At 41.7% G+C, this 16479-nt stretch overlaps 1 protein-coding gene across 8 annotated transcripts in view; it reads left to right on the top strand.

Moving 5' to 3' along the window:
• enah (ENAH actin regulator) overlaps positions 1-16479 on the top strand; it is a 144043-nt gene that overhangs the window by 122479 nt on the left and 5085 nt on the right. For 6 of the 8 annotated variants that reach the window (XM_005746170.1, XM_005746169.1, XM_005746166.2 and 3 more), the window contains 7 exons: positions 2621-2967; positions 11512-11846; positions 12327-12460; positions 12631-12679; positions 14586-14637; positions 14806-14872; positions 15886-15933. In XM_005746170.1, coding sequence (XP_005746227.1) covers positions 2621-2967; positions 11512-11846; positions 12327-12460; positions 12631-12679; positions 14586-14637; positions 14806-14872; positions 15886-15933 — 1032 coding nt within the window. The remainder of the gene's footprint in view (positions 1-2620; positions 2968-11511; positions 11847-12326; positions 12461-12630; positions 12680-14585; positions 14638-14805; positions 14873-15885; positions 15934-16479) is intronic. The other 2 variants (XM_005746168.2, XM_005746167.2) reach the window with 1 other exon arrangement.

Here is a 16479-nt window from a genome sequence, read left to right as displayed (position 1 = left end):
TGTGTGTGTGTGTGTGTGTGTGTGTGTGTGTGTGTGTGTGTGTGTGTGTGTGTGTGTGTGTGTGTGTGTGTGTGTGAACCTGACAGATTACACCTTCCCGCTGTTTGCACCTGCTCTCTGCCTCGCATTTTATCTCTTGTACTTTCCCCCAGTTCACACCCTACACAGACACACTTTATTTATTTGTACCCAAAAGTCTATCAGAGTGCTGCATGGCTCTGGTAGATGATTTCATATGCATTCAATGGAGCAGGGATCTGTCCTATGAAGCTAGTTCAACATGGCCATTATCTGGCTTCACTCATCCTAAGAAAAACTATCATCTGAAAAAGCTAAGCACATGATACAGACTGAACATGTGCGCGGTGTGAGTGTGTGTGTGTTGGTAAAAGCACACTATAGAGTGTAAAAACTGCTGTATGATTGTTTGAAAAAGCACTGTATAGCTTGAAGAATTGTATTTATTTAAAATTCGCTTTTTAAAGTCTATTTAAAGGGAGAAAAGCATGCCGTGTATGGTTGCAGAATTCTCCTCGCTCTTATTTGTCAGTAATTACAATGAAATTTGAAAGGACTCCTCCTTTTAGCGTGTAGTTGTATTCTTTCAGCTGAAGTCTCATTGGTGTGAAGTGGTGTTGAGACAGTCTCTTTTTACTTACTGAGCTCCACAGGCTTTTCCTGGAGTGGACATTATGTTTCAGAGAAGTGCGCTGGGGGGTGGGGCTGTGTGTTGATCTCTTATCTTGAGCATAACCTGCTCTAGAGAAGAGCAAGTCTTCAAATACGCAATCCATATGGCTTAATGGTGACCGCGAGGCAGTCCACTAACACCTTGTAGTATCGGCCCAAAAAGGGAATTATAAATAAAAAAATGTAGCACCACAGAGCGCTGAGAGGCAGACCATTTTTGTAGACCAAACTGGTCTACAAATATGGGCTTTTTCCATAGGGTTCTGGATACTGGAGGCCATAAGCTCCCTCCATTTAACAGTTTGGTGTTCGTCTTTTCGTTTACACTTTTCTAACCTGTAACTATTGTGCTTTTTAAAACCTTTTAATGCAATATCAGCTTACACCCCCAGTAAGCTCTGCTGCACAGCATACTGAGTCTGTGCTTACATCCTCATGGAGTCATTGCTACAATCTGCATAGTAGCCCAGTGCACAAAGTAGAAAATCTGATGGTTGAAATCAGAGAAAAGGTCTCAAAATGTCTTCTTTTTCTTATCAGTTCACTGTGTTTTTGTTTTTTTGTTTAATTATAGTGCACCATTTAAATATTGTTTGGTCTTACCTTCTAGTTAAGGTTCTAAAAAGGTGTTAAAGTATTAGTTTTTATTTTTCAAACATGATAGTTTTTCCCTATTGTGTTCTTTTTTTATATTCTTGTAAACTGAATGGTTTACCTGCAGCGATCTTTGCGCAGAATCTCAGCTATAGCAAATTAAAAATGGCCTCCTTAAGTTGCACTTGATTTCATTTCCACATGCAGGCACACAGAAGTGCTCACACTGGCTCACATGGCTTAAATCAGGGGTGCCCAATCCCGGTCCTCGAGAGCTACTATCCTGCAGCTTTTAGATGCATCCCTACTCCAACACAGCTGAATCAAATGGTTTGATCTCTTCAGCATGCCATCATGTTTGGCAAAGGCCTGATAACAAGCCATTCATTTGATTCAGGTGTGTGGGAACAAGGATGCATCTAAAAGCTGCAGGACGGTAGCTCTCGAGGACCGGGATTGGGCACCCCTGGCTTAAATGGTTCATTTCTTGTTTCCCTGTTCTTCTGCTGCTGCCTTCTGCTGACACCTAGTGGCTAAACATGAGTCTGCAACCACTGTCTGTGCTGAACACAGTATTAAGGTCACATTTTAAGATTTTAGGTGAGGGGAAAAAGCCACAGTGAGAGTTTTGATATTTCTGTGTCTCTGACAGGCACACCTGGCTCTGTGCAGCAGGCTTTCACATCAGGCTGTGTGTGTGTGTGTGTGTGTGTGTGTGTGTGTGTGTGTGTGTGTGTGTGTGTGTGTGTGTGTGTGTGTGTGTGTGTTTTTAATGCGCACAGATTTTAACGAAGTTGGGTGAAGTTGCGAAGTTGGCTGAACAGCATGGTTATTGCACCGAGGAAAATTTGTTATCATATGACATGACCCATTTCTGTAATATACTTGCATATCTATATTATTGCTAATATATATTGTAATATATCTATATCATGGCTAAAGCACTTCTGGATGGATGCAAACTGCATTTCGTTGCCCTGTACCTGTGCATGTGCAATGACAATAAAGTTGAATTCTATTCTATTCTATACGTGTTATGTAATGATGGTGAATATGTGCATCAAACTCATTCATAGCATTTTATCCTGTTTTGTTTGTTTGTTTGTTTTTTAACCCATCTCCACAGCTAACTGTTCATTGTAAAAAAAATAAATACCAGCACACATTATTTGATTGTAGACTCAGAGGCTCAAATAAAAAAATTTTTTTTTATTTTTTTATTTGGAGAAATTTGACCAAGACAACAGAAGCGATTGAAAGATGATTTTCTTTTTTTTTCTTTTTTTTTTTCTTTTTTAAATTGCATCATTTTCCTGCATCTCTTTTGCTCCTCCAGGCAGCTTCAGGAGGCACAGAAACAGAAGGAGATGGAGAGGGAGCGCCAGGAGCGAGAACGTCAGGAGAGAGAGCGTCAGGAGCTGGAGCGCCAAGAGAGGGAGCGCCTGGAGCGAGAGATGCTGGAGCGTCAGGAGCGCGAACGTCAGGAACGGGAGCATCAGGAGAGGGAGGCGCAGGCAGAGAAAGAGCGACTTGAGCGGGAGCGCCAGGAGCAGCAGGAGCGTGCCGAGCGTGAACTGATGGAGAGGGAGAAGGTGGAGAGAGAGCGGCTGGAGAAGGAGCAGCAGGAGCAGTTGGATAGAGAGCAGCAGGACTGGGAGAGAGGGAGACGCATCTCCAACGCTGGTGAGTAATCCACTTTGTGTTTCCGCTGCTGCGCACACTTGTTTCATTTTACTAATTTTACTACTACAATATTACTAATGTGACTGTTTTCTGTCCAAGGAGCAGTTTGTCTCAGGCTCACAGTAAATATAGACTAGTCAATGACAAGCGTTATCTTTCAGTTATCTCTCCAAAGTACATTTTAAAATGGTCATTTTTGTTATTTGAACATTTAGTGAAGTTTTTGTGTCAGTTTCATACAGTGTCATTATTGTGTTAATATTTAACAGTTTATTTATACGCGTGGTGGTTTTCAGTTGGTATAAAACAAAATTCCCTAAAAGTGGTACATGATCTGAGTGATGATGTGATATTTAGACTTGTTATGCTTTAACCACAATGCATATTTTTGTTTTGTTTGGTTGGGGGGGGGGGGTGTTGTTTTTTGTCGTCTTATCCATCCATCCCAATTAAAAAAAACAACTCAGTTTTCCAGCAGCAAGCAGTGCCTGCTTTTGCATTGCACTGTGGGTGAATCAAGTCCATTAGCAGTGCACTCAAATATCCAAGTCTTCTTTGTATTCATGGTGACTTTTTGAATGAGGCTTCATTAATGAAGCCTCATTCGGAGGGAAAGGAGTTAATCCCTTTTAACTCCTTTCCCTCCATTTAAGAGAGTTTAAGAGAGTCTCCTTCTGATTGGCTGCAGCTTGGAAACAAAATTTGAGCCAGCTGGGAGGGGCCTCTGTGCTCACAGGAAGCATTGTGTGTTTGAGATGACCATGTTGGGATGCCTACTCGCATTGATGTCATAAAGCGTCAAGGCTAGAAACATCAGTCTGAAGCCTGAGCACTTGGCTCACAAGGAATTTGCACGCATATGCTGACCTCATTACTGGACCCTTTTGCAGTGTTTAATATGAACATCCACTTCTGGAACAGTACACATATGACTAAAAGTAAGGAAAAGCAGAATTGGTCCATTTCTCGGAAGTAGCAGTTGATAATTTTCCAGTAGAAACGCTCCGAATGTTCCAAAACAGGTTACTAGATGCAGTACTTGAAATACAGGAAATGTATTGAAGAATGAAGAGAAGCGTTCTGTTTTAACATTTTCATCTAGGTGCTGAGTTACAGTAATCTCCTCTGCCAGGCGCTGTGAGCAGATTCCACATGAATGCAACAGTTAGCGTGTTATGTGTTATGTGAAAGTGTGCTGCCAGCTCATACACAAATTAAAATTCTACAGTTTATAAACTCTGAGACTGAGGAAAATAATTTTGAACAAACACATCACCTCAGTCAAGCATAGAAAATGAGTGCAAATATTTGCAGTCAAGTGTAATTACTGCTTAAATTGAGCAGCAGGGTAGAGGTGTAGGTAGACGCCACCCTAGTGTTGTATGCGTTCTAAACTGGAGCTGCTTGGTTGTTAGATAAGAATGAAATTTCCTATAATCCAACTCTGGGTCAGCGGGGAAGGCTGTGTTGGATGGCATGCTTCAGTGCCACGCTTGGCCAATTACCATATGCATGCATAAGCACACACACAGAGGCAGGCAGAGTTCAGTGGCCTGACTCAGAGCCTAAAAATACATCATCATGTCGAATGCTGGTGAAACCCCCCTGGGGTTGGATGTTTGTGTTGGTGTGTGCGTATGTGCATGTAAAAGCCCTACGTGTCATGCAGAATAACACTAAGAAACAGGGTGCAGTGATTGCTGTTTACAAAATCTGAAGTACCACTGCAGTGACTGTGAGGGAGCTACTAGGATGCTATCTCACAATCAAATCAGAATCTAACAGGAACTTGGGCTGATTGTGTGATTTTAGCTGTAACTTGTGTGATTGCTGTGCTGTATGATTTATTTATTTTTCTAAATTCTTCTTTTTAGAAACAAGTTTGCCAATTTATGAGATGGTGGTAGAACCATATTTTTTCAGCAAAAAAAGTTGGGGTTTTTTTTAAACTATGTCCAATTAAGAAATTAAATTTAACTTAATATAGAAAATATATAGTATTTACAGTAACTCTATATAAAAAATAGTCCTGTGAAAATGGGCTCACAGAACTTTTAGACAGTGGACCTGGGTGCCTTGTGAGAGGCAATGACAGATTTAATTAGGTGTCCCTTCACGTTTTGAAAGATGAATTCTGTTTCAGTAGAGCCCTTCATCTCACAGTCACAACACTCCTTGCTCCAACTCTACATGCACATATACCTCTTTGCAGAATTGAAGATTCTGCAACCCTGACCCCACTGAGACTTAGCAGTGTTGGGCTTCATGGCCCTCCCCGTATTTGAACCTCTGTAGGAGGTTGATTTAAAACATCTGTTTGAAAACAGTTTTGCTGCTAGCTTTAGCATCTGCTAAACATGTCAGTAACATTCATGCACTTTCAATGTACTCTTCGTGGACTCTGGTTTTCTCAAGGGCAGACCAGGGTATTGCTGAAACCCAATGGATGTTGCATTTGATTGTGGAGGCAGTTGCTCTTGGTTATATAAATTGGGGGTTGCAGGCGCCAGTCTACTATACTAGTAGTCTGGCAACCAGTGCACTCATGGCCTTGGAAAATGTAGCAAAAGCAACACTTAATTACAAGCTCAGGGTCCTCACTTGGATAGATGGGCTATTTGCGAATTGGTAGTGATGAGCATTTCTGGCAATGCGAGAGTCTGAGAATTTGAGATTACTTGTGTAATCCAGGTTCTCAGAGTAGCATGAGTGAGAATTCTCACTAGGTAGCTGTCCTCATTGAAGCGAAGCTAGATGAGGGGCTTATCTTGAATAATAACTCTAGCACAACTCTAGGTGGGCTATTCTGCCCAACGTGGTCGTTGCAATCACCGGCCAATGAGGAAGGCCCTTTCCATGATACTTTCACTCGTACTACTCTGAGAACCGAGGTTACGCAAGTAATGGTGCTAATATGAACATCTAACATCTGCAATAAAAAACAATCACAAAATTATCTTTTGTGAATATTCCCTTCCACAGTATTACTCTGAGCAAAAACCTAAAATCCACTCGCAAAACTTAGGAAATACAGGTGTGGAATTGCAGCACGTGTAAAGTGAAGTAGAGCAGAAGGTGATGTAAGGATTACACCATCCACAAACATTGAAAACATATGGCAGGCACAGAGAACACAGTCTAGGCTATGCTAAGCACTAGAGGTGCAAAATCAAAGTAATTAGACAGGGTGGGACCAAGCTAAGATGCATAATGAACAAGAGAGGGAATTTAATGTGAATTCATTGCATACTGTTCCTTTTTGATGTGAAGATGTGCTTCTACACCCCATTAAAGCAATATGAGGTGTGATCAAAAAGTTCAAAATATTTAAAAACATTTAAAAATCAATCAAATCATTCAAAAATCAAAAAACCTTACTTGATCTAAATGTGCCTGATTTTCCATTCATAATGGGGTTTTTTTTATTGCTGCAATTTTTAGATCAGTCTATAGTAGGCCCATTGAGTCCAATCATACTTCTGCCTTGTTTTTTGTTTTTTGTTTTTTTTGTTTTTGTTATTTTGGGAGGGGGGGGGGGGCGTGCTTGTTCTCTCAACAACACAAATGAATGTTGGTGAGAAAAAATAAACTAAGCATACTTGTGGTCTGGTTCCTCATCAAAATGTAATATTTTCTTAACTTTCTAAAGTGAAAGAAGTAAAAGCGGCCTCAGGCTCAATTTGACTCTTGTTTTCTTTACATTTTAATGTATTATCCCTTTCTTGTTCTTAAAACATCAGTTTAAAAAATAATGGACACCAATTACAATATGGGCATCCCATCTTCTAGTAAAGACTCTGATTTGGACATATAAGCTATGCATCTGTATACTACAAACTGGAAGATCTCCAGGCTGAGGAACTGGGTTCAGAATGTTGTCTTTCAAATGAGAAAGATGGGTCTGTTATTATCAGTGTTGGTCAAGTTACTTGAAAAAAGTAATCAGTAACTAATTACTAATTACTTCCCCAAAAAAGTAATCCCGTTGCTTTACTGATTACTTATTTTCAAAAGTAATTAATTACTTAGTTACTTCAGTTTCACGATTTACAACCTGAATAGGTGATAAAGCGATAGATCTTTCAGCCCAATTCTACTTTTTCTGCATAATCCATCATACAAAATGTAATCAAATGGAAAGGTCCCTTTTTAAAACTTCTTTTATTAGTTTTAATCGTTTAACTTTATGCATCAAGCAAAAATGTAATTATATGCAACATTCTCTGACTGGAAGAAATTTGTTTAATATTTAAACCTATTTTCTGCACATTCCAGCACATAAAATAAATTTTTTTGTGTGTTTACACTCACTCTTTCAAATAGATACAAGTAAAACACAGCAGAAAATAAATAAAATCAAAGACTCAGCGGTCCTGTTGCTCTATTTTCACCTGTAAAGCAGGAGTGGCGTAGGCGGAGGTTTACCCTGGTGCAGGTGTGCCGGGGCGGTCAGTGGAAGAATCCACGAGTTTCTCTGTGAGTTTCCCATTACGTCGTAGCTACTCGGTGCTTGCTTGGAAGTTTAGGGGATTATTTTCGCTGTAAAAAGAAGTTTTCTTCCCACGCACAACGGACGCTAATGTTTTTGTCACTTTTTATGGAATCAAACTCAAAGTAAGGTCAGTGCTTCCACGCTTTAAACGCTGCACGCTCATACTCTCTCCCGCACTCGATATATTATCCACTGTTGATCTGCAGACAGCTGTTGTCACGAACGTCGCACTCGCTTACGTCACTGTCATGAGACATTCTCGAAAAAAATCACGGTTTTAGTAATGCAGTAACGCAGCGTTCCTACGGGAAAGTAACAGTAATCTAATTACCGTTTTTGCAATAGTAATCCCTTACTTTTTTCAAGTAACGAGTAAAGTAACGCGTTACTGCCCATCTCTGGTTATTATGTAGGTATGACGATACTGCATACTCATTACAATCATTAAACTATCAACAGTGCAGCCTGACTCTTCCTAAAATGTGAAAGGTGCATGTGTGAAGGCAGCTTTACAGAATCATTCTTCATGCAACTATCACACTGCTCAAAAGTACGATTATCCATATAACTTTCATCACCTTATCCCGGACAAGCCCCTAGTTCTGCTAATCATATTAATGTTGTTGTATTCATGCATGACTATTGCAATTACATTTCAGGAAATTTTCATTGTTTAATGTCTAGAATTAATTTATCTGGACCTGTTTGTGCTGCTGTTGAATAGTCTTTATGACATTGGTATATTCGTCTATACTTTGGATTTGTTATGTGAGATATCAGAGTGAGATGAGTGGTAAGCTGTCATTTGATTGTTGTCCTCAGTACGTTCATTCTTTCCCTCTTCTTTCAGTGAGCAGAAGTCTGAAAGCTTTCTATCTCTGCCTGTGTCCTCAGTGCTAACACCTGTTTACTAACACAGTAGCATCACCTTAGCCTAAGAACATACACACAAGCTGGAGGAAAACTTTAGTTTAGCTCTGTGCTGGTTTTTTTCTGCTTCATCTGCCCCCTTCTCTTTTTTCCTCCCTCCCTTCTTCCGTCTATCTTTCCTCACCTGCTGTCTTTCCCTTCTGTGTGCACGACGGCTGCTTCCTACCTGCCTTCTTTCCTTCGTTCTGTCCGCTTCTGTCCTGTCTTGTCCTCAACCTCGGTTTTGTCCAATTCGCACGTCCAGCTTTCGAAAGCACATTGTGCACCCCCACACCTCAGGAGTACGGCAGGACCCCCTCCACGCCCATATCTCCATCCACGCCCACTTACCCATCTCCTGGGACCCAGTCGCCATCCTCCACTACAACACCCCCAACCCCCCCACTCAGGCACTCAGCCTCCCGATTTGCCACCTCACTTGGTTCTGCCTTCCATCCTGTCCTGCCTCACTACGCCACAGTTCCACGGCGACAGCAGGCATTTCCCCAAGCCCCACCGCCTGCCCCTGCTCCTGCCCCTGCTCCAACTCCTCCTCCACCCAAGTCTGTGGTGTGGTCAGCGTGCAATTTTACTCCATTGCCTCCCTCACCTCCGGTCATGATAAGCAGCCCCCCGGGGAAGGCCACCGGTCCAAGGCCACTGATCCCGATTGCCGCGCCATCCCCTCTCACCCAAAAGCCTCCCTCACCATCCCCCAATGGGCCACCCATGTTTCCCGCACCTTCTCCTGTGACCATCCCACACGGCCACACACCCCTCAGCATTACCTGCCCAACACCACCTCCCCCGCCTACCCCACCCCCTCTCCCTTCGCCCATAGCTCCCCCTCCGTCTTCCTCCTCAGTCTCGTCTCCCCCCTCCTCATCCCAGGCTCCTGGTGTGCCCTCTCCCTCCACAGCGCCCCCTGCTGCTGCAGCTGCTGCTGCCACCTCTGCCTCTGCTGAACACCTCTGTTGGGGCCTGGGTCTGTCGGGGCCAGGGGAGCTGGACACAGCCGCAGGCTCAGAGCCCCAATCGGCTCAGGGGGATTCCTCCTGTCAGCCCCAGCCCCAGGGTAAGGCCTCCAGTCTGGATTCTGCTCTCTCTTTCTCACTGCTTTTCTCCCCTCTGTCTTTCACTGCTTGCAACTCACACTCTAACAGGGGTTGGTTGTTACATTGTCACTGATCTGGCCACAACACAAAGTAAGTCCTGTGACACAGACTGATCTAGGAGTTTTCTTTAGAAAAATTGTGCCTTTCCTGGTTGCTGTAACTCAACTCAGTCTGGTTACAATTTCTAATATTAAAATATTCACTATGGTAACTTTTGTGGGATCTCAATGTGTAACAGCTATTGTTTTCCAACTTCTAGCTTCTTTGTCAGTCTCACAAAGCCTGTGTATGTCCTCGTGCTGGCTGGCTGTTCATTGGATATGAAATGTGTTGTTGTTCAGCATGGCATGTCTGTGTCTTTGACAGACCTACGTAAAACTCTTGCTTTCTTCATCTCTTGCCTGATTTGTTTTTCTTCATTCTCAGACAAGCTTCACACACATTTGACCTTTCACTCTCCATAATTTGATTTTTTTTTTACTTTGGGTCTGGAAGCCAATTTCTAAGCAGGCACAGCTGGAAGCTCACTCGACTTGATCAGTGGAACATCGACTGTGCTGTTCAAATCTTATTCACATGAACTTGTTCTGTAATATTAGGAATGGACCAAACATTAAGAGAGAAGCTAATAGGAAAACTGTCATTGATTTAAAGGGTAATGTCAAAAAGTCTAAAGAAAAGAAAAACTGGTGTCACTTTGAAATGCAGCTGTTAGCTTCCTCTTAACTATGTTAATTGTCCCACTAGTGATGGGCGTGCTCCTTCTGACACAAGGTGCAGCAAACACAGAACCTTTGATATACCTGATCTAATTTTTTTGAGACAGGCTCTGATTGGTGCACCTGTAGGGAATATGCTTAAAAGTAAAGATGGGCAAAGGAGCTGATTTGTACTCAGAGTAAAGTAACAACAAATATTTCAGAGTTCATCACAATGATTGGGCGAAAGAGGCTGGATTGCTTGTATCATACCATAGGTTCCGCACAAACTATCCCACATAAAGCAAACATCTGGTTGTTTGAGACTCATTTATGAATTAATGCTTCTTCCCAAGTTCCTTTTTATAATTGTCTTTTGGTTATTATGCATTGGTGTGTACATGCATGCTTGTATGTGTATGTATGTCATTGCACCAAAATGTTTGTTTAATTGAATGTTTAGTGTGGCTTGCATGTCTTAGTTCTGTTTATTGGAATGTTAAATGGTCCAAATTGGGCTTTCAGTAAACCATGAAAAGCAATTGTGATATCTGACTTACCCCTTTGGCACGCTGCCTTCCTTTAAACGCAAATCCAGTCATTAATTCCACATTTTAATAAAACAAATTTGCTCTAGTATGATGTTGCATGCCATCATTCCTTTTATATGTTGAAAAGTAGGGACACACTGGCAACAAATCCTGCAGTTTGGTTCCAGTAATGCAGTTCAAATTAATAATTGATCTGAAAACCTGTGGCTAACACGTAGCCAGCAGGGTCAAAATGAAATATGACAGTTAAATGTCAGCCACAGATATACAAACATAAGTCAGTATCATATTTAAGAAAATAGAACTACTTTGCCTATTTGGGGGGTTTTTTTCCCCCTCAAAAGTGATAGTTTAGTGATAGTTCAGTCTACATCCTAATCCATTTTCAATACATTTTCTCATCATTTAACAGTCAACTTAACTATCCAGTGTCAGATTAAAGACAACATGAAAATAGGGTTTTTCCTCCTGTTTTTTCGTGCGCTTCCCCAAAGAGCTTTTGCCCTTCCCCCTTTCAAAAAAAAAAAAGGAATTTGATTTGCTTAAGCATAAAACAGGGAAAGTAGAGGTAACACAGAATCATTGCTTTAACAATATGGAATGTAATCATGCTATTTTGTGTGGTCCCACCCCAGAGATCCATCTAATCGCTGGAGTGTGATCAGTTTTAATGCAAACATCCTGCCGTCCGCAGGTTTGTGTCTGGAATTGTTCTGAAAAATGTCTTTCTGTCTTCACCCATCCCCCACTGCTCCTTATTCCACCCCTGTCCCTAACAGACGTGGGACAGACTCCAGGGCTGACCACCCCCACCCCTCCCCCACCTCCACCCCTGCCACCCGGCTCCACTGTGACCTCTGCGGCTGCTACCCCGGCCGTCACCCCCACCACCCCCGGAGGCCACCCTCCACCCCCGCCACCTCCTCCACTCCCTCCGACACTGACTCCAGGCGGGACGCCACCTCCTCCGCCGGGTCCCCCTCCCCCTCCCGGTGCTCCACCACCACCCCCAGCACCACCTCTTCCCACCGGACTGTTCTCTCCTGCAGAGGACCGCCCTCTCTCAGGCCTGGCTGCTGCCCTCGCTGGAGCCAAGCTGCGCAAAGTGCCAAGGGTGAGCGCTTGATTTGTTAATGGACCAATGGAAAGCTCGACTAACACGTCTTCATAAATGAACCATTTAGGATACAGTGTATAAGTAATAGGAAGGCAACCGGTTGCATATGCATGCACTTCGGTCACCCCCGATCATCATACACAATCTCACAGTCACTAAAACATTATCCAAAAGCACCATGTTCACACATGATCTCTCTCTCTCACTCACACACACACGCACGCACCATCTGTCACATCTCATTAGGGCTCACAGGAGGACTTCATGTAATGCTCACTGTCTGCCAATGACTACATGGCTACTTGTGTTTTGAGTAAAATATGCATTGTACTTCTTTAAAAAACATAGCTTTTCTGATATAAAATGAGTATTAAGAACATCAATCCTTTTTCATTTATTCTATTTATTTCCCAAACACTGTAAATACTTTCTCTGTTTATGAAGAACACAAATGTGTTTTTGCTTGTGGCCCTTCAGAGTGATGATGCAGGGGCAGCTCTGGCAGCAGCCATGATGGGGGCCACAGGGGCTAAATCAGAGACAAGAGGTAACGGGCCACTTCCTGGAGGAGGGGGGCTTATGGAGGAGATGAGCGCCCTATTGGCCAGGAGGTACACTCGCACGATATTATCATCCAAAACCAGATTTGTCTGTTCACCATGCAAATTTTGTCCTAATTTCTGAAAATAGGCAATTAGTGGTTTTAAATTTGGAAATGAGACTTGATATCGATCAGTGTTTAAGCCCTCCTCACTGTGCCTGGGCTTTTTACATCTTACAGGAGAAGAATTGCGGAGAAGGGCTCGTCACCTGAACCTGACCAGAGATCAGTAAGTAATACCAGAACCATCGTCTAAGCCCCTGTCATGCTATGGTCCTGTGTTTGACTTTGTTTCAAAATGTCATTATTGCTATCGTCAGACGATAGCTCCTCAGTGTGCTTTGGTTATTTCAGAGTATTTTCACTCCTTGATCACTGAGTACTTTCGATATGAAAGTCTGTATGTCTTTAGAGGATGTCATGTTCTACATACCTGTCTGTTACTATTGACATATGTCATAAAGTACTTACCTAAATTGCAGAAAATAAAGTGTTTTGAGTTGTGGATATATTAATAAAGATATAAACCAATCACTATTTAAATAGCACTTGACATGGTTGAATTCTAGCTGAACATTGAACATTTTCCATATTATTTTCTATTCCTAGAGTATTATATTAATTACTTATACATGATTCTATGGAGAAAATCTAGCCTTTTAGGGGTTTTTTTATGTTTGTTTGATTTAGTTTCCTGTTTTGTTTTTTTGTTTTTTTTGGGGGGGGGGGGTTGTTGTTTTTTTAAGCTTTGGTCATGGTTCTGCCAGGCAGTGGCAGTGGAAGTGGAAGTAGGGAGGCCAATATGAATGTTTCGCGCACAGGTATTTAAAGGCATTTAAGAGTCAACTTCTTGCTTATAATTACAAATCATCTAGTGCTTTCTACCTGCATATAGCAACAGCCACGTTCTAGCTTTCCAAACTTGTGCCTCTAGATATGTGGTCAGTTTTTAAGGGAGCGTTTTTGTTTTTTGTTTTTTTTTGTCAGTTGACAACATTTAATTTCTGCACTCTGTTATTTTGTCTTGATCGCAAAGGTTTTTGGTTTAATATAAAATGAATAATTCAATTCAGTTTTATTTATACAGCACCAAATTACAACAGTTGCCTCAATGCGCTTTATATTGTAAGGTAGATCCTACAATAATACACAGAGAGAAAAACCCAACAATCATGTGACCCCCTATGAGCAAGCACTTTGGCACGGTACTTCTGTTTGACCCACAGCCTGGGCGTGTGCATCAACTCGTTGGGGAAGCAGGCGAAACCCGTGGGGACATAGACTGGTATCCTGGGAGGAGACGGTGACAGTTGTGAATCAGCATTAGATTTTACTAAACAAGTCAGTCATTCTGAATATTTCAAAATTAGGTTTTTAAATGACAAAGTTGGGTGGCACAGAGCTGTTGAAGACTGTTAACAACAAACACCTTTCAACCAATAAGATGTTGCTGATGTGCTTTATGGGAATTTGGCATTTGTTCTCACTTACTTTGCATGTGGAGCATCAAGACCTTGGCCAAAGTTTTCCTTGTAGAACCTCATGGAGGAGATAATGCAGCCAGAGGTCCAATAGATCATGACGTTTGTCAGCAGGTCATCTAGAGAGAACTTCCTGCAACACATGACCCCACTGATATAAGACTACTGACAACTGAAAAACTAAGGAAACAAGCCTATTTCAGAATAGACAGCACTGCTAATGTGCATGCTACTACTCAAGTTCACAACTTCTTATAACCTTCAATCCAATTTTATTTATACAGCACCAAATCACAACACCAGTCGCCTCAAGGTGCTTTATTTTGTAAGGTAGACCCTACAATAATACATACAGAGAAAACGCCAACAATCAGACGACCCCCTATGAGCAAGCACTTTGGCAACAGTGGGAAGGAATAACTCCCTTTCAACAGGAAGAAATCTCCAGCAGAACCAGGCTCAGGGAGGGGCAGCTATCTGCTGCGATTGGTTGGGGTGAAAGAAGGAAGACAGGATAAAATTCTGAGTTTGTGTTGGTGTTACAGATTAAATTTGTTTAAAAGATGTCTGTGCTTCTGTGTAGACACTCCATCACAAGACCTGTTCTTGATCCTTATTGTGACTCATTAAACCTTGTTTCTGTGTGCCCAATAGGAGGAGGGTGAGATAAATACGACCCCTAAAGTGTCAGCTTGTAGCACACCAGGTGAGTGTTAAATGAAGACAACAGCATTAGCAGTTAACGAGCATCTTCCTGAAACTGGTGACAAGGTTTACAGCTAGCTTTAATCTCGTTAGGTTATAGGCATACTGATCTTAATGTCGGTTCATGTTTGGTTTCAGTATTTCTTATATTTTGTTTTCTGTTTTCCAGACATGCCCAGGAAGCCATGGGAAAGAACAAACACCATGAATGGTAGCAAATCTCCAGTTATTGGAAGGTACAGTGTCTTCCTGCATCTCCATTTGAAATGTTTGTTTATTACAAGTACATTTATGTTCTAAATTAAATTTTTGTTTATTAAGTTCACCCAGGATATGAATGCCGATCATTTCCTATCTGAATGGCAGTGTGACACAGCTAAACATGATTTCCTAGCCTCTGAAACTATACAAGGATATATTGAAGCATAAGCATCAACTAGCTTTAGCATGATGCATTGCTGGGGCCGTTTAGTGCTGGCTAACACCACTAAAGCTTATCCTGGCCTTTATGTGCAGATTCATAAGACCACCAGCGTGTGTGTGAGAATGAACGGGTGAGAATGTAATGGCATCCTTACCACATATTTTCATATACAGTAGTGACCCAAATAATAAAAATGGTGTACATCCATAACCAGATGAAGGTGTGTGGTGGATGAATTAGTCAACCTTAACCATGCAAGACCATATTTTATGTATCAAAAAATATACTTCATCTGTGTTAGCAGGCATGCTAGCATTAACTAATATTAGCCTGAACAACAACAGTTATGAATCAGATTAGATACAAAAAAGGATCAAACTCAGAACTTTTCACCCAAAGGCAGTTCCACATGTTTCTGGGTTTTCTGGGTTTTTTTGGGTTTTTTTTGTTGTTGTTGTTGTTGTTTTGTTTTTTAAATATACTTTATCACTGAATTATAGTACATTTTAATTTCCTTTACACAGAAATGAGAAGCTGTTTCAGACTTTTTCCACAACAGCAGAAAGTAATTGAAATAAGTGACATCACCACACATGTAACAAATAAGATATCATCTATATAGTATAAACAGTTTGGTGGCCGAGTATTGAACCTTGTGGAACTCCACAAGAAACTTTAAGTAAACATAACTTATATCAGGGTTTTACCAGGTATTTTCTTACATCTACACAACCACTTAGCCTTCCCATTAGGCTGGCGTTTTGCAGTACATATATAGGTTTTACACTGTAATTTGTAAAGTCAGTGTTTCTGCTGCTCACACAGACGAGAGTCTCCGTGGAGGAATCCCATGGGAGCAGATTCCTCCAACAGGTAGAGCGAAAAGCCCTGAAAAGTTTGAGAGAACCTTTTTTTCTTCAAATCAAACTTCCTTTAAAGTTGAGGTTTGCTGTGACAATTTGGTTGGAGAGGAGTTCTTTCGAAGTGCTTGGATGTTTGGACTGAATCGTGTGCCGTCTTTGTGTTCTTTACTACATTTATCAGTCTTGTAGGGGGCCGGGACTGCTCGTCTGTTGTTTGATACGTGCGATTTGGTCCAATTTGTGTGTTCTAAATCAGTGTGCGTCTGGATGATGGGTTTCTAATATAATCTAGTCATTGTGTTTGCATGCTGTGTGCCCGCTGCTCTCAGAACTTAATTTATTTTAAATGGGGAAATCCATATGTGTCCGTCACATACTGTACACCCACCCTATCATACAGACCAACACAAAAATGTGTGTCCACCCAGTGTAGAGTAGACTTGGCAGAGTATTATCTTTGAAGAGCCAGAACAGTTCCAGCAGGCTCTGACAGATGTGTGTGTGTGTGTGTGTGTGTGTGTGTGTGTGTGTGTGTGTGTGTGTGTGTGTGTGTGTG

The sequence above is a fragment of the Pundamilia nyererei genome, unplaced genomic scaffold (assembly GCF_000239375.1).
Source record: "Pundamilia nyererei isolate P.nyererei 1_Seehausen unplaced genomic scaffold, PunNye1.0 scaffold00174, whole genome shotgun sequence".
Taxonomy (NCBI): Eukaryota; Metazoa; Chordata; class Actinopteri; order Cichliformes; family Cichlidae; genus Pundamilia; species Pundamilia nyererei.
The sequence above is the reverse complement of the archived record's forward strand: the minus strand, read 5'-3'. Positions and strand labels throughout refer to the sequence as shown.